General features: G+C 41.6%; 2 protein-coding genes across 4 annotated transcripts in view; one reads left to right on the top strand and one right to left on the bottom strand.

Moving 5' to 3' along the window:
- Nucleotides 1-13,520, bottom strand: part of ACAD11 (acyl-CoA dehydrogenase family member 11) — a 39,049-nt gene that overhangs the window by 12,056 nt on the left and 13,473 nt on the right. For both annotated transcript variants that reach the window (XM_060248880.1, XM_060248881.1), the window contains 4 exons: nucleotides 12,689-12,766; nucleotides 8,386-8,524; nucleotides 7,904-8,011; nucleotides 6,792-6,890 (listed from right to left, as the gene is read on the bottom strand). In XM_060248880.1, the coding sequence (XP_060104863.1) occupies nucleotides 6,792-6,890; nucleotides 7,904-8,011; nucleotides 8,386-8,524; nucleotides 12,689-12,766 (424 nt within the window). The remainder of the gene's footprint in view (nucleotides 1-6,791; nucleotides 6,891-7,903; nucleotides 8,012-8,385; nucleotides 8,525-12,688; nucleotides 12,767-13,520) is intronic.
- ACKR4 (atypical chemokine receptor 4) lies at nucleotides 431-6,218 on the top strand. 2 transcript variants are annotated; one of them, XM_060248894.1, is made up of 2 exons: nucleotides 431-482; nucleotides 3,993-6,218. In XM_060248894.1, exon 2 carries the CDS (start codon nucleotides 4,001-4,003, stop codon nucleotides 5,060-5,062), a length of 1,062 nt encoding a protein of 353 aa, XP_060104877.1. In that variant the 5' UTR covers nucleotides 431-482; nucleotides 3,993-4,000; the 3' UTR covers nucleotides 5,063-6,218. The 2 variants fall into 2 exon arrangements, with proteins under 2 accessions (XP_060104877.1, XP_060104876.1); XM_060248893.1 differs by having other exon boundaries at nucleotides 444-492.

The following is a 13,520-nucleotide window of genomic DNA, read 5'->3' on the forward strand; positions in this document are numbered from 1 at the left end:
TGCTGGGCTGTGGTCCCAAGCAGCCGTATTACCATGTCATTCCTTGATGGCAATCAGCCTGTTATTTTAAAGTCTACTTCTAGAGGCTTAAAGAGATCTACATTTTAGAAAAATCATTATTATCTGAACTAAACTCTGCTTACAGCTAGATTCAACTATTTCCATTGCCCTATGATAACTGCTTGATGCATCCTTAAAATACACAAGTTCCTTGCCACTAAGTGGTTTTCCAAAGAAAAAAATTGTTATTCAGGTTTGAGGCAAACTGACGTCCAGCTGAACAGCTGGTTTCCAGGAAAGAGCAAGCAAACGCTGGTAACAAATGACATTTAAAGGAAAATACAATTACATGCATGGTGGTGCTGGAAGGCAGACAAAATTAAAGGCGTGGTGGTGCTGGAAGGCAGACAAAATTCTTGAGTCAGTGCACAAGAACTGCATTCCACAAGACGGAGTTCTTAATTGCAGCTCCTGCTATAAGAGTAAGATCAGGTCAGTCATTAATTGTTCCTTTAAAATTTATTATGCTTGCCAGTGTTTCCTATGAGATCTTTATCAGTAAAGGCCATGACATGTAGTATCTGGGGCAAAGGGAAGTGTTGTCTTACTGTTACAGTCTCTTTACCTTTCCAATAAGGAGGAGTGGAAGGCAATTTAACTTGTGAGGAAGAAACAAAGGAGGTACCATACTTTAAAGGGAGAGTGCATAGCTGGAGGCTCTGGTCCTTGCTTATGCTGCTGCCAACCCCTGGGAATCAAGCCTGCTTCTAGGCAGGCAGAAGCATCCAGGATTCAGCTGTTAGTACTTTCAGGCACAGAGTGGCTTTTATAGAGAAGAGATGATATACACACATGGCTTACTGTACAGTTTAGGAAAGACCTGACTGGGAATGACAAAGGTATACAAATAATGTAATCCTACCTTCTGGAGCCCAACTGATTTCATTTGGCTTTGAAGGGTGAATCTATTGAAGATTGCACTAATGTCACCTAGAAAGTTCCTGTGCAGTTGTTTGTTTTTTTAACTTTAAGCATGTAGCTTACAAAGCACATCCACAGCAGCCCTTTAAAATTAGCCTCCACTACATTTACTATGGTGCACTAAAGTATTTTAGTAAACCCCTTATCAAACAAAAAAAGAAAAGGGGACTTGTAGAAGGGGGAACTAATTTTCTTATCTATTTTCTACAATTCCATATGCTGCATATTCCTCAGCCTCAGCAAGTCGATTGTCTTATGTTTCATGCCCACTTGTATTTGTTCTGTAAACTGCAATGTCTGCTCCGACAGTGTTGGGGTCATTCACTTTCCCCCATGCACTGAATGGGAAAGTGAAACACACATAAAGGAGAAAGGTGACAAAATTGGATTTTTCTGAATTTCCCCTGGTGTCTTTCCTGAAATTCTCTCCTGTACTGCCAAAGAAAAATACTCAAAGAAATTCAGATTTTTTTTTCCTTTGCAGCTGGTGCAATGCTTAGTTATTTTTAAAATCTCTATGACTTACTTGGAGTCCATTTCACCACCTCTGGATTGGAAAAGTATGTTTAAAAAAACCTGGTTAATAATTTCTTTGAAAATTCAGTAGGTTCTCATTGCAAATTTTGTTGTTAAGCAAAATCTGTCAGCAATTACATGCTTTGTAATTCATAAGGCTAATGGTTTCAAGACGTGTTCCCAATATTATGGCAGAGGAACTACAGGTGTTGCTCAATTCTACTCCCATCTCCCACCAGGAATGTCTCTCACACCTTCCACCTCTTAGTCAGAGATATACTCCTGAGGGTCTGATCCAGACAGTAAATAAGCCATAGATACCACCAAAGTGGAAACTTGAAACAGAGGGGCCACTATGGTATGAGTGGAATCCTGCCAGTTCAAGTTGTCTGAGGACAATTCTTTCCATTTGGGATTGTACATGTTTTAAATTGTCTCTTACTATTGTGATTTGGTTTGTAGTTTTTGCTATGACTATGCGCTGCCTTGGATGCCATCTCCACAGCACAGAATGTTACCACATTTTGTATATGCATTCAAAGTAAACAAAGTCAGAGTACAGCTCCAGCTACTATAATACTAGTTTCTACAAGCTACTAGATAAAACTTTTCTTTACATGCCTTCTGTATAACCATCCAAGTAAATCACAGCTCTTTATATTAGGAGGGAGGTAACAAAATCACACAACACTTTCACCAGGAACTCAATACCTTCATGCTCAAGTCAAACGCAGCCACATCAGCAGCAACACCAGGCTTGGTGAGCTGAGGCATGCCTTATTTCATGAGTGTCAGTGCAGTTTATGCAAGCATGTTAATATCATGCGTTGTAGTGTTCAGCTAGGATCCAAAGAGGGCTCATGAGCAAATCATTTGCACACAGGAATGGGTGTGGATTGCCAATTGTCTCATTTGGCAGTTGTCCCTTGCGGATCACCATGCCAGATAGTCCCCTGATCTTTAAGCTTGCCTTTCCGGAGGATGTGGGAAGGCTGAAAAATCCCCATGGGTGTTCCCTCCCTAACCCCCACTGTAGCTCACGCAGACTCCAACCTTTGGGGAAAAAATGGAAATGTTGAAACCTCACCAACTGCAATTAAATGGATGCTGTAGACTTAACATAAAACAAACGCCTAAACCCTTAATGATATGTTTGCTTTGTAAATACTTTTTAAAAGGGCTTCCCACAACAGGCTGCTGCCTCAAGGAGGCACAATAATCCATCAGGAAACGGAACTGATGCTCAGCCAAACCAGCTGATGTTCGTTCCTTGGCCAGAAGCCACATTTTCAAGGACAGACTGTAGAGAATGGCATCCCTCTGTTCTCTGACTCCTTACTCTTCGCCTTGAAATACTTTTCTGTTGTTTTTAAAGTTAAATTTAGGCTAGTTCTGTGAGCAAAAATACTCTTGTTTAGAAGTGAATCTCATTTAAATCAGTAAGACTTTCTTCCATATGGATTTGCTTAGCATTAGGGCTGAACTAGATGTTGTGTTAAAGACATGATTGTTACTAGTCCTTACAATCTTCCATAATATCTAGCACAGAGGTGGCCAAACTTGATTAATATAAGAGCCACATAGAATAAATGTCAGGTGTTTGAGGGAAGGGAGAGAGGGAGGTGGGGGGGAGGTGGAAAGAAAGCAACTTTAAATGCATTCTCCAAGTTGCTTACTGGCTTGGAAAGTGTTTTAAAGAGTCAAATGGGGGAGTGGGGGCTTTGAGAGCCACACAATATATGTGAAACAGCCACATGTGGCTCCCGAACTGCAGTTTGGCCACCCTTGATCTAGCACAACACACCAAATGTCTTCGTGTCAATGAAGTTCTGCATTTCCCCGGTCTTTCACATCACTAACTGTTTGGGGGTGGGGTAAGGTGAAAACGCAATTATAGGTTAGGTTCCACCAGCATGTTCCCTTTGCCTTGCCCCTATCTTCCTTGTGAAGCTGTGCCCTTTTCCTTATATCTCTGCAAGGGAGGGGAGTAGTGTGTTGTTTATTTTTTTAATGAAAGCTGAGGATTCAGAAAACCTGCTGCTACACCTGTTGATACAACACTATATAACAATATTCTAGTGCAATTTTTTAAAAGCCTCCCAGTGGCAGTGGTAAGAAATGGCTGCTGCAGGAACAGATTAAAGGAAAATGGCTGCCATATGGGCCATAAAATCCTAATTTTCCCATTCACACAGCAGCCATCCACACTTCACTGTGATCTTTCCCAAAACTTCAGAGCAAAGCAGCTTTGAGAAATACTGGAGAAAAGCCAAGGAATCCTCAGTATCTGCACAAATGTACCGCAATACTGTAGGGAAGGAGAAAAACCTGCTTCCCAAAAGCACTGAATTCAGGGCAGGTAACCCATGTGAAAGACCCCACTGTAATGTCCAGCTTGGTTTATGCCTTTGATTCAAATATCATCCTGTATTTATAAGGAAAAAGGAAAGTGTTTCAAGATGGAATTAACGGGTTTTTTCCCCTATCATTAACAGCTTTCCACATGGAACCACATATAAATTCTTCAGATTACTCTTACAGTGATGAGGAATGGAATGATACTTTTGAATATGCTTTGTATGAAGAGATATGTGTCAAAGAAGAGGTAAGACGTTTCAGAAAGTCATTTCTACCTGCATTTTACTCCATTGTTTTCCTCGTTGGACTGGCCGGAAATTCTTTAGTGGTTGCAATCTATGCCTACTTCAAGAAACTGAAGAGCAGGACAGATGCATACATCATGAATTTGGCCATTGCTGATTTGTTATTGCTTTTCACTCTCCCATTCTGGGCTGCAAATGCTGCACATGGATGGGTGCTTGGCCTCGCTTTGTGCAAAATAACCTCTGCTATGTACACCTTGACTTTCAGTGCCAGAATGCAGCTTCTGGCTTGCATCAGCATGGATAGATACAACGCCATCATCAAACCCCAGAGCCAGCAAAGAGTTACAAAGAAATGCAGCAAAACCTGTTCTGTCGTCTGGATGGCTGCCATGTTGCTATGTGTCCCTGAGCTAATGTTCAATACTATCATAGAGCTGCATGGCAGATCTGAATGTCTTCCTGTATTTCCGAAGAGCCTTGGGGTAATGCCTAAAGCAACCATTCAAATCTTGGAAATCACTCTGTGTTTCGTATTGCCTTTCCTCATCATGGTGATCTGCTATTCAGCTATTGCCAGAGCTCTCCTTAAGAGCCCCAGCATTAAGAAGTCCCATCCCCTGAAAGTTCTTGCAGCAGTCGTCTCTGCCTTCATCCTCACCCAGCTGCCTTACAACATTATCAAGCTTTGCAGAGCCATAGATATTATCTTCCACCTGATTACAGACTGCAACATAAGCAATACCATCGATGTTGCCTTCCAGGTCACTAAGAGTATTGCCTTGTTTCACAGCTGCCTAAACCCCATCCTGTATTTTGTTATGGGAGCCTCTATCAAAACGTACATGGTGAAAATAGTGAAAAATTATGGCTACTGGCAAAGACAACAAAGCACAGCAACTGAAGAGATTCCCATGGGCCACGAGGAATCTGCAGAGCAAACAAGCAGCTTCACTATCTAGAAGACTGGGAGAAGGAGGGTAGTTCACTGTACCCCCTGTTAGCTACTCAGTGTTTAGACAGTGGGGGCTGACTTTGAGATAACAGAATGTAAGCACTCCTTGGCATGGGACTGCATCTTCAAATACTTGTTTAAACTGGCAGGGTGATGCAGGCCAAGTCAAGCAGAAATCTTGGCGCCATCGGTTTTCTGAACACTCCTAGCGTGGCACAGCTTTTCTGATCTTGGTTTCAGTTTATTGTACAATATATCATCTGCTTTCTATAGATTACTCTTTGAGGAGCTAAGGATTGGAAAGACAAAAGTCAGACACAGCTTAAAAAACATGGGAAGGGATGCATGAGAGATGTGCGCATGTGGAGAGGAGGGATCAAAAGTACCCGAAAAGTTGTTATCTGCAGGGCTGATTTTTTTCTCTAGCAGCCTGGATCAGGGAAAGTCAGGTTTTCTTTTTTCGTGTATTGTACCCAGCATCCTGATGCTGTGGGCAGTATGTCTTCCTGCTCCTGCCAACCAGCCACATGGATAGGGAAAGGTGAAATTGCACTGTAATTAGTGCAATCTTAAACAGAATTACATTCTTCTAAATCTGCTGAGTTCAATGGAATTAAAGGATGTAATTTTGCTTAGGATTGCACTGTATGTTTTGTCACATGTTACAGATGTTGCTTTTAAACACAGCTTTAGTCTTATGTCTTGCCCGGGCAACCACAGTTAAAGCAGGCACTTAGCTAAGTTTCTCAACTGAATTAACAGCTTATTTTTGTTAACTACAATCTGTTTAAGGCACTAAAAATATCTTTCCGGTTACTAAGTTGTTTAATGCCAACAATACATAAATGCAGACATCTGTATTCAAGTGGATTTTTATCATTCCAAAGTTTTTAAAATTAAAGACACAATGAATTTCTGCATTTTGATGCAACTAATTACATCAGAAACAGAATATAGTCAGGATTTGCAGAATTTTCTTGGAATTTATATGTAAAGATGTCTACATCACAGGTAGTAATGGTCTTGAAGAATACTGCTAATGTATTTTGATACTTGACACAAAACGGCGTTTCACAATCAAGACAACGTATAGTTGTACACTTTGCCAAAATGCTTTAAACACATTTTTAAAAAACATAATAAATAAAAGTTTTTAAAAACTGCTTGATGCATCTGTGGTTTCACACATTCTTCAGGAGTATGTTTCATGTACATTATTTAAGGGGCATAGGGCTCTTTTTCTAGCAGGAGCTCCTCTGCATATTAGGCCATGCCCTCTGATGTAGCCAGTCCTCCTGGAGCTTACAGGAGGTCTGTACTAGAGCCCTCTAAGCACTTGGAGAACTGGCTACATCAGGGGAGCATGGCCTAATATGCAGAGGAGCTCCTGCTCGAAAAAGAGCCCACTTGGGACAGAGGACTGTGAATGGACTTACGTATCCACCCCCTCTGACATGGAACATTCAGCAGGATCCCCTCTGCATGTGGATCCTAATGCTGATATCATACATGGACCAACCTATAGACAGACTTAAGCTGGATCTTCTAGCATGTCAGTGCAAAAGGTCTTTTCTAAACACAACATAAATAAAAGCTATCTCTGTAGTATTTATGAAACAAAAACAAGAACACAGAAGGGATGGATTAAGAGGAACAACTTTCAATGAGACTCATCAGATTCTTTTTCATACAATAACAGAATCAACCCATACCTTCCACGAAAGGCTTTTACTCACCACTGCTCCACCACTTCTTCCCATTAATTATATATCTGTCTCCATCTCTCTGAATGCTGCATTCCATGTTGGTAGCATCACTTGAAGCAACATCTGGTTCTGTAAAAAATAAAATGACTAGAACATGTAGTGGACATGGCACACAGCTAATAAAACAACAATACGGCTATGGAACACCCATCGTATCAATCACATACATCTACAAATAGATCCACTTGAGTCTACACAATGAGTTTCCTGTGTAGTTTCCATTCAAAAACAGTCCCCGTATTCCATATTATTGCCCTCACAAAATGTCCATGCTTCCTGACAACCCCATTCATGCAGGGGGTGCTTTGCAGGGGAAAAAAACCTTCATGTTTTAAAAAATAAAATAAAATTAGTGCAGATCAATACACTCAACAGATCCAAAAAGCCATATAGTTAAGATTTTAAAAAGAAAAGGAAAAAAAACTGAAGAGGGACCATGGCTCAGTGGAAGAGCTTCTTCTTTGCGTTCAGAAGGTTTTAGGTTCAATCCCTGGAATCGCCAGTCAAAAGGACCAGGCAGTAGGCGACAAGAAAGACCTCTACCTGAGACCCTGGAGAGCTTCTGCCAGTCAGAGCAGGCAATACCAACCTTGATGGACCAATGGTCTGATTCAGTATAAGGCAGCTTCATATATGTCTTCAGACACTTCCTACAACCACCCAACTAGCTGGTACATTAAAGATTTGGCATACAGCTAACTGGCTCTTGAATGTTCCTATGAAAATGCAGTGATTTACAATCTATCAGGGATTCTTCTGTCAGACTGATTCTGCCACATACAAATTTAGAAGGATGAACCCTTGTCAGTTGCACTCTATTAGCAGCACAATATTCAAACCCAGCAGTACCTCAAAGACCAAGATATTCGGGGTATAAGTTTTCAAGAGCAGAAGTTCAGACAGCACGTTTATTAGCACTTTTGAAACACTGGATTAAATGTATGCGGGGAAGGGCACAGGAGATTTTGTACTGGGTTGAGGTTATGTTTAATAGTAATAAATTATTACAATGCAGTTAAGAACACAGTTTCCCCCCTACCCACACACCTCCCTTTCATACCTTGAAAATCAGACATCATTACCTGTCATGCAGAAGCAAGAGCTAATTTTCCCTTCAAGAAGAGGCTCCAGCCATTTTTTCTTCTGCTCTTCTGTCCCATACATATGCAGAACCTCCATATTTCCTGTGTCTGGATGATATAAGAATGTTTGTTTATTGCCGTTTCTATTCTGTCTGGTCTGGCTCCAACAGTTCCATTACAGTAGGAACCTTCCTTCTACCAAAGGAACATGCCTGTTCTGCCAGAGGAAGGTTCAGGGTTGCCAACCTCCAATTATAATTACTCTCCTTCCCAAGTTCCACCCCCAAAATCTCCACGTATTTCCCAACCCAGAGCTGGCAATGCTAGGAAAGCTGCAATCATAATGCACTTTCAATCAACTTTTCTACTAGATTTTGCCAGTTCACTCAGTAAAATGAAAGTGCATTATTTAGTGTGTGTGACCACAGCCCTAGGTTCCTAGTCTCTGTTTACTGTATACAAGATGTAAGACTTTAGCTAACCTGGTGCATGACAGTTGAATACCTCAGGGGCAAAGAAGCACTTCCCAGTCTCTTCAGCAATCAGAGAATAATCCACCTGGCCAAGACCACTAATAGCTGGAAGGAAAAGGTTCCAGAGACCTTCTGCTTTTGCCATCTCCTGTGGAAAGAAAGATCCATGAAACCCATGATGTTAAACAGTCATTCTACCCATTACAACTGCAAGCTCTGCTGATTTCAGCATTTCCAAGTAAATATGCCTAGGGTTGGACTGTACATTTGTCTTGAGCTCTTTTCTCACCCTCTTCCATATATCTTAGCCAACTGCATCAAACACTATCTTTTGGTGCAGTCTGGCATTTCACTGTTAAGAACAGAAGCCATGTTGGATCAGGCCAATGGCCCATCCAGTCCAACACTTTGGCCAAAAAACCCAAGTGCCATCAGGAGGTCCATAGCCACCCAAAATTGAGTTGGAAAAGAATCTAGAAATGCAACTGGATCTCTCTGTTTAGTGTTTTGTGCTGTAGTTATCAGCAAGGCCTAATAAAATGTGTCCAAGTTTTCTCAAATGAATTTTAAGTGTACCATCACCATTCCAGAATGAGCTGCTCTTCTGCATTATGCTGCAGATCCCATGCTTACAAGAGAAGCCTAGATTTTGGAAACCCTGATATGCATTTAAGAATAAAGATCTTCCATGAAATACCTAGTTTCAAAGGAAAAACAAAACAACTCCAGCTCCTAGGTCTGCCCCCAAAGAGACTATTGCAGTTCTTCTCTTACTCTTCCTATCTTTGTAAACTGGATGTAAGATAACTGCTTAAGTTGGTGATTGCACCAGAAAACTTTAGGGTGCACTGTGATCCAATAAACAGCATTCATTCTTTAGGAGCAGATGCTAGTGTCCATAACTACTGACTTAGCTGTCACCAGTGAGAGATAGCTTTGAGGTTCAGGGCAAGGCAACTCAAAGTCCCACTAAGTCACCCTCATTCTCTTTCTCCCACCCACTGCTCATATGATTGGCAGGAGAAAACTGGGGACATGCCATTGATGTGCTGATGTAATCTCCACCTAAAGCCCAGAAATGATGGCACTGATGCTCTAGGATTTTGTTGATCTCTTTGGTCCTACAGTGTGGGCTATGTTCTGTCTGGGTTTTAGCCAGAAGTTATATCAATAACATCTTTTTCCCCATGCCCCTAGGGCACCGTTTGGATACAAAAAGTGCAATCCTAAACGTAATTTCACCTTTCTAAGATCATTAACTTTAATGAGTTCAAAAGTGCATAACTCTTCACAGAATTGCACTGAAAGTATGATTTATTTTATTTATTTATTTTAGTATATTTCTATTCCACCCATTCCCCGTAGGGCTCAGGGTGCAGTACAGCATATGATAAAACAATAAAATACAATAAAAACATTTTTAAAACAGACAGCTCAACAGCACTCAGAGAAGTTTACCATATCACATATTGCCCAGCCTGGCCGTCTCACATCATATCTCATAGAGACGGCAGATGATAATCCATTTTGTAACACAGGTGACAGTGCTGATAGGGGAGGCCAACCAGATCAAGAATAGATGCCCACAGCCTCAACTAAAAGCCTGGCAGAACAGCTCCATTTTACAGGCCCTACGGAAGGCTAATAAGCCAGGGAGGACCTGGATCTTTGTACGGAGCTGATTCCACCAGGTTGAGGCCAGGACCAAAAAAGCCCTGGCCCTAGCTGAGGCAAGGTGGGCGTCTTTTGGGCCGGGGATGGCCAGCAGATGTTGGGAGGCCAAACGTGATGACCTCCTGGGCATATATGGAAGGAGGCAATCCTTCAGGTATGTTGGTCCCAGGGCTTTAAACATTAGAACCAAAACCATGAAGTGGATCCGGTACTCAATGGGCAGCCAGTGCAGACTGCGGAGCGTCGGCCGAATGCAAAGGTGGTGCAGTCAGCAGCTGAGCCGCCGCATTCTGCACCCACTGCAGTTTCCGGATCAATCTCAAGGGTAAACCACCATAGAGCGAGTTCCAGTAGTCTAGTCTGGAAGTGACCATTGCATGGATCACTGTACCCAGGTCCTGGGGGGATAGATATGGTGCTAGCTGCCAGATCTGCTGAAGATAACAAAAGGCAGACCTGGCAACCATTGTGATCTGGGCCTCCATGGAAAAGGAGGCATTCAAGGTCACTCCCAAGCTCTTCGCCTCTCGGGCTGGCACCAATGTGGCACCGTCCAAAAAAGAAAATGTGGCCCATACCCACCCCACCCCAACTCAAGTACAGGACCTCCATCTTAGCTGGATTCAACTTCAGCCGGCTCTGTTGTAACTACCCAGCCACGGCTCCCAATGCCTCCGACAACTGGTCAGGGGCAGCAACAGGCCAGCCACTCATCAACAGATACAGCTGGCTGTCATCAGCATACTGGTGGCAACCCAGCCCAAAACCTCGGGCAATCTGGGCAAGGGGGTGCATATAGATGTTAAATAATATTGGCAAGAGAATGGCTCCCTGCGGGACTCCACATATAAGTGGATGCCGCAAGGAAGTCTGCTCAGCAAGCACCACCCTTTGTCCCTGTCCCTGGAGAAAGGAGGAAAATCATTGTAAGGCCACCCCCCCACCCCGAACTCCGGCAACAGCGAGGCAGTGGGTCATAAGGTCGTAATCGACCTTGTTAAATACTGCTGACAGATCAAGAGGTATCAGCAGCGCTGACCCGCCTTGATCCAGGTGCCGTCTTAGAGTTAAGAAGATCAGTGAAAAGGGAGAGCTCTGGTTAGACGCTCCAATGGAAGAGATATATAAAGTAATGGCCAAACAAAGGAAGGGTCTAGTGGGGTTACTATACAGGAAAATGATTTCAAATAAAGATAAAATAATAGTACATTTACAAAAGATTTGGAGTCATGAAGGTCAGTTAACAGAGAGGTTGGCTGGGAAAATCTTGGAAGGACTAGAAAGGATTAAAGTAATCAAATTTAAAGAACTGGAATATAAATTTTTCACAAAATGGTACAAAACTCCCGCTCAAATAGCCAATATATTCCCAGGAGTGAGTTCCAAGGGCTGGCATTGCAAACAATTTAAGGGTTGGTTTGCACATATGTGGTGGGAGTGTGAAGAGGTTAAACCCTTTTGGGGGGAAATTACTCAATTTATTAGAAAAGTCTGCAATGTACCATTAACCATTGGCTTTAATATGATGTTGTTAACCACAATAGGAAATCCGGCACTAAGTAGACCCACTCAAAACCTTGTCAAGGCAATGATACTAGCGGGGAAGGCGGTCATCGCTTTGGGGTGGAAAGATAAAAGTAAATGGTCAATAGAAATCTGGCACAGCTATTTATTTGATTACATACAGTCTGACATCGTGGCAACAATCAATAAGGATTCCACGTGGGAAGATAAAGTCAAGGAAATCGAGACCAGATGGAACCCTTATTTAGAGTGGATCTCAGGAGAAACAAGGAAGGACATTCAGTGGAAGATCCAGACTTTGTGCCCTTTGCTGAGGGGAAAAGACTAAGAGAAGATGGGGAGGGTTGGTGGGGGGGGAAGGGTTATTTGTAATTTCAACATTCATATGTTGTAATGCCCAATTCTACTAGAGTCAATAAAATATAAAAATATTTATTTTTTAAAAAAAAAGGTAATCTGTGAGAGCGACTAATTATAATTACTGTACAGGTAGAACCCACTCTCCACCCATTTCCCATCTCTACCTGATCTGTCCACATGACACAGCTAGCCCTATTTTGAGCAACAGATTTCACATGATATGCTGGGAGAGGCCAGCCATGCTGTAAACTTGATAGTGTCCTTGACCCAATGCACAGGCCTGCACAGCCCAGCCCTTGTGTGGCTTTACTATCAAATGAAGTTCACTGAAGTAAGCAAGATTTCTTCACGAATGAACATGTGCTGCATTACAGCCCCACTTTGAAAGTGCTTTTTCTGCTTAGTGCATTCAAATACAAAATAAATAAATAATAACTAAAATAAAACATTATTGACATTTTTGCCTTCATAGTATTATTTAATGCAGCCTTTGTTATTAGCAGCCTCTATGCTGGAGAACCTGGGAAAGAGTTTGGCTTTCACAAGAGATCAACAAGACTTACCCTGGCTTAAATTCAAGTTTCTAGTCTGTGGATAAGAATAATAAAATTCTCTCTTTAAAAGCATTAGTTATAGTAATTAGAATAAGAGCCACAAACATGCTTTTAAAAACCTATTGTTAATGTAAAACGTGCACATAACTCTGCACCAGCTCCATCTTTCCATGAGCTGGAAGATGAGAAAAGACTTTTACCTTCAGTTTTTCAATGAGTGCTGGTTTTTTCCATATGTCTGGTGAATTTTTATTTCTGGCATAATATTCTGCCATTTCCTAGGGGAAAAAAATACAATAACGAATACTCATGAAGTATTACATTTGTATTCTCTCTTCTCCACAGGACTTAGTAAATTATTATTAAGTTGAATTTCTATGTGTTTCTCTCCTGCCATAAAAGATAATAAGTGCTCCAACTATACCAGTCTTTTACAAAATCCACAAGCCCATTGGCCCTGATCTATTGGTTTCCCAAATGACAGTAGCGAAGGCAGCAACCACAAAAGATACAGGGCAGAACCACCACCCTCTGTTAATCTGAACACTGAACTGGAGGAGAAAGCCATATATGTGTCCTGGGATTGCGAATTCCAGTATCTTGATTTCTACAAATACAAAACAGCACTCTGCCACATTGTAAAAATGGTTTTAATACTGATCTTTTCACAGTTGTTACTTTTACAATTCTATAATGTTGCTTTTACTTTGCAAGCTACATCAAACAGGTCTCAGGAGAAGTAGCATATCAGTTTTCTAAATAAGTGATAGTAATAAAGATCTGTGCAATATTTTCACTATTATTGGTATAACCATAAGGAATTGGTTGTATAATATTATCTTGATGCTTTTCATTCAAAGATTTAATATATTTCATGGGACAGTTTGTATAGAGTTGCCCAGAAAAAGGTTTGAGGCTGAGACATGATGGGGGGTGGGAACTTTAAGTTATATGATCTAGCATTCTGTCAGTGGTTTTACCCGTGACAGCACAAGTTTTAGGCAGAGATGGCAACTACATGCCAAGGGGAAC

Source organism: Heteronotia binoei, chromosome 10, assembly GCF_032191835.1.
Source record: "Heteronotia binoei isolate CCM8104 ecotype False Entrance Well chromosome 10, APGP_CSIRO_Hbin_v1, whole genome shotgun sequence".
NCBI lineage: Eukaryota > Metazoa > Chordata > Lepidosauria > Squamata > Gekkonidae > Heteronotia > Heteronotia binoei.

Coding starts and splice junctions, on each gene's coding strand:
- ACKR4 (XM_060248894.1), top strand. CDS start 4,001: ATGGAACCACATATAAATTCTTCAGATTACTCTTACAGTGATGAGGAA.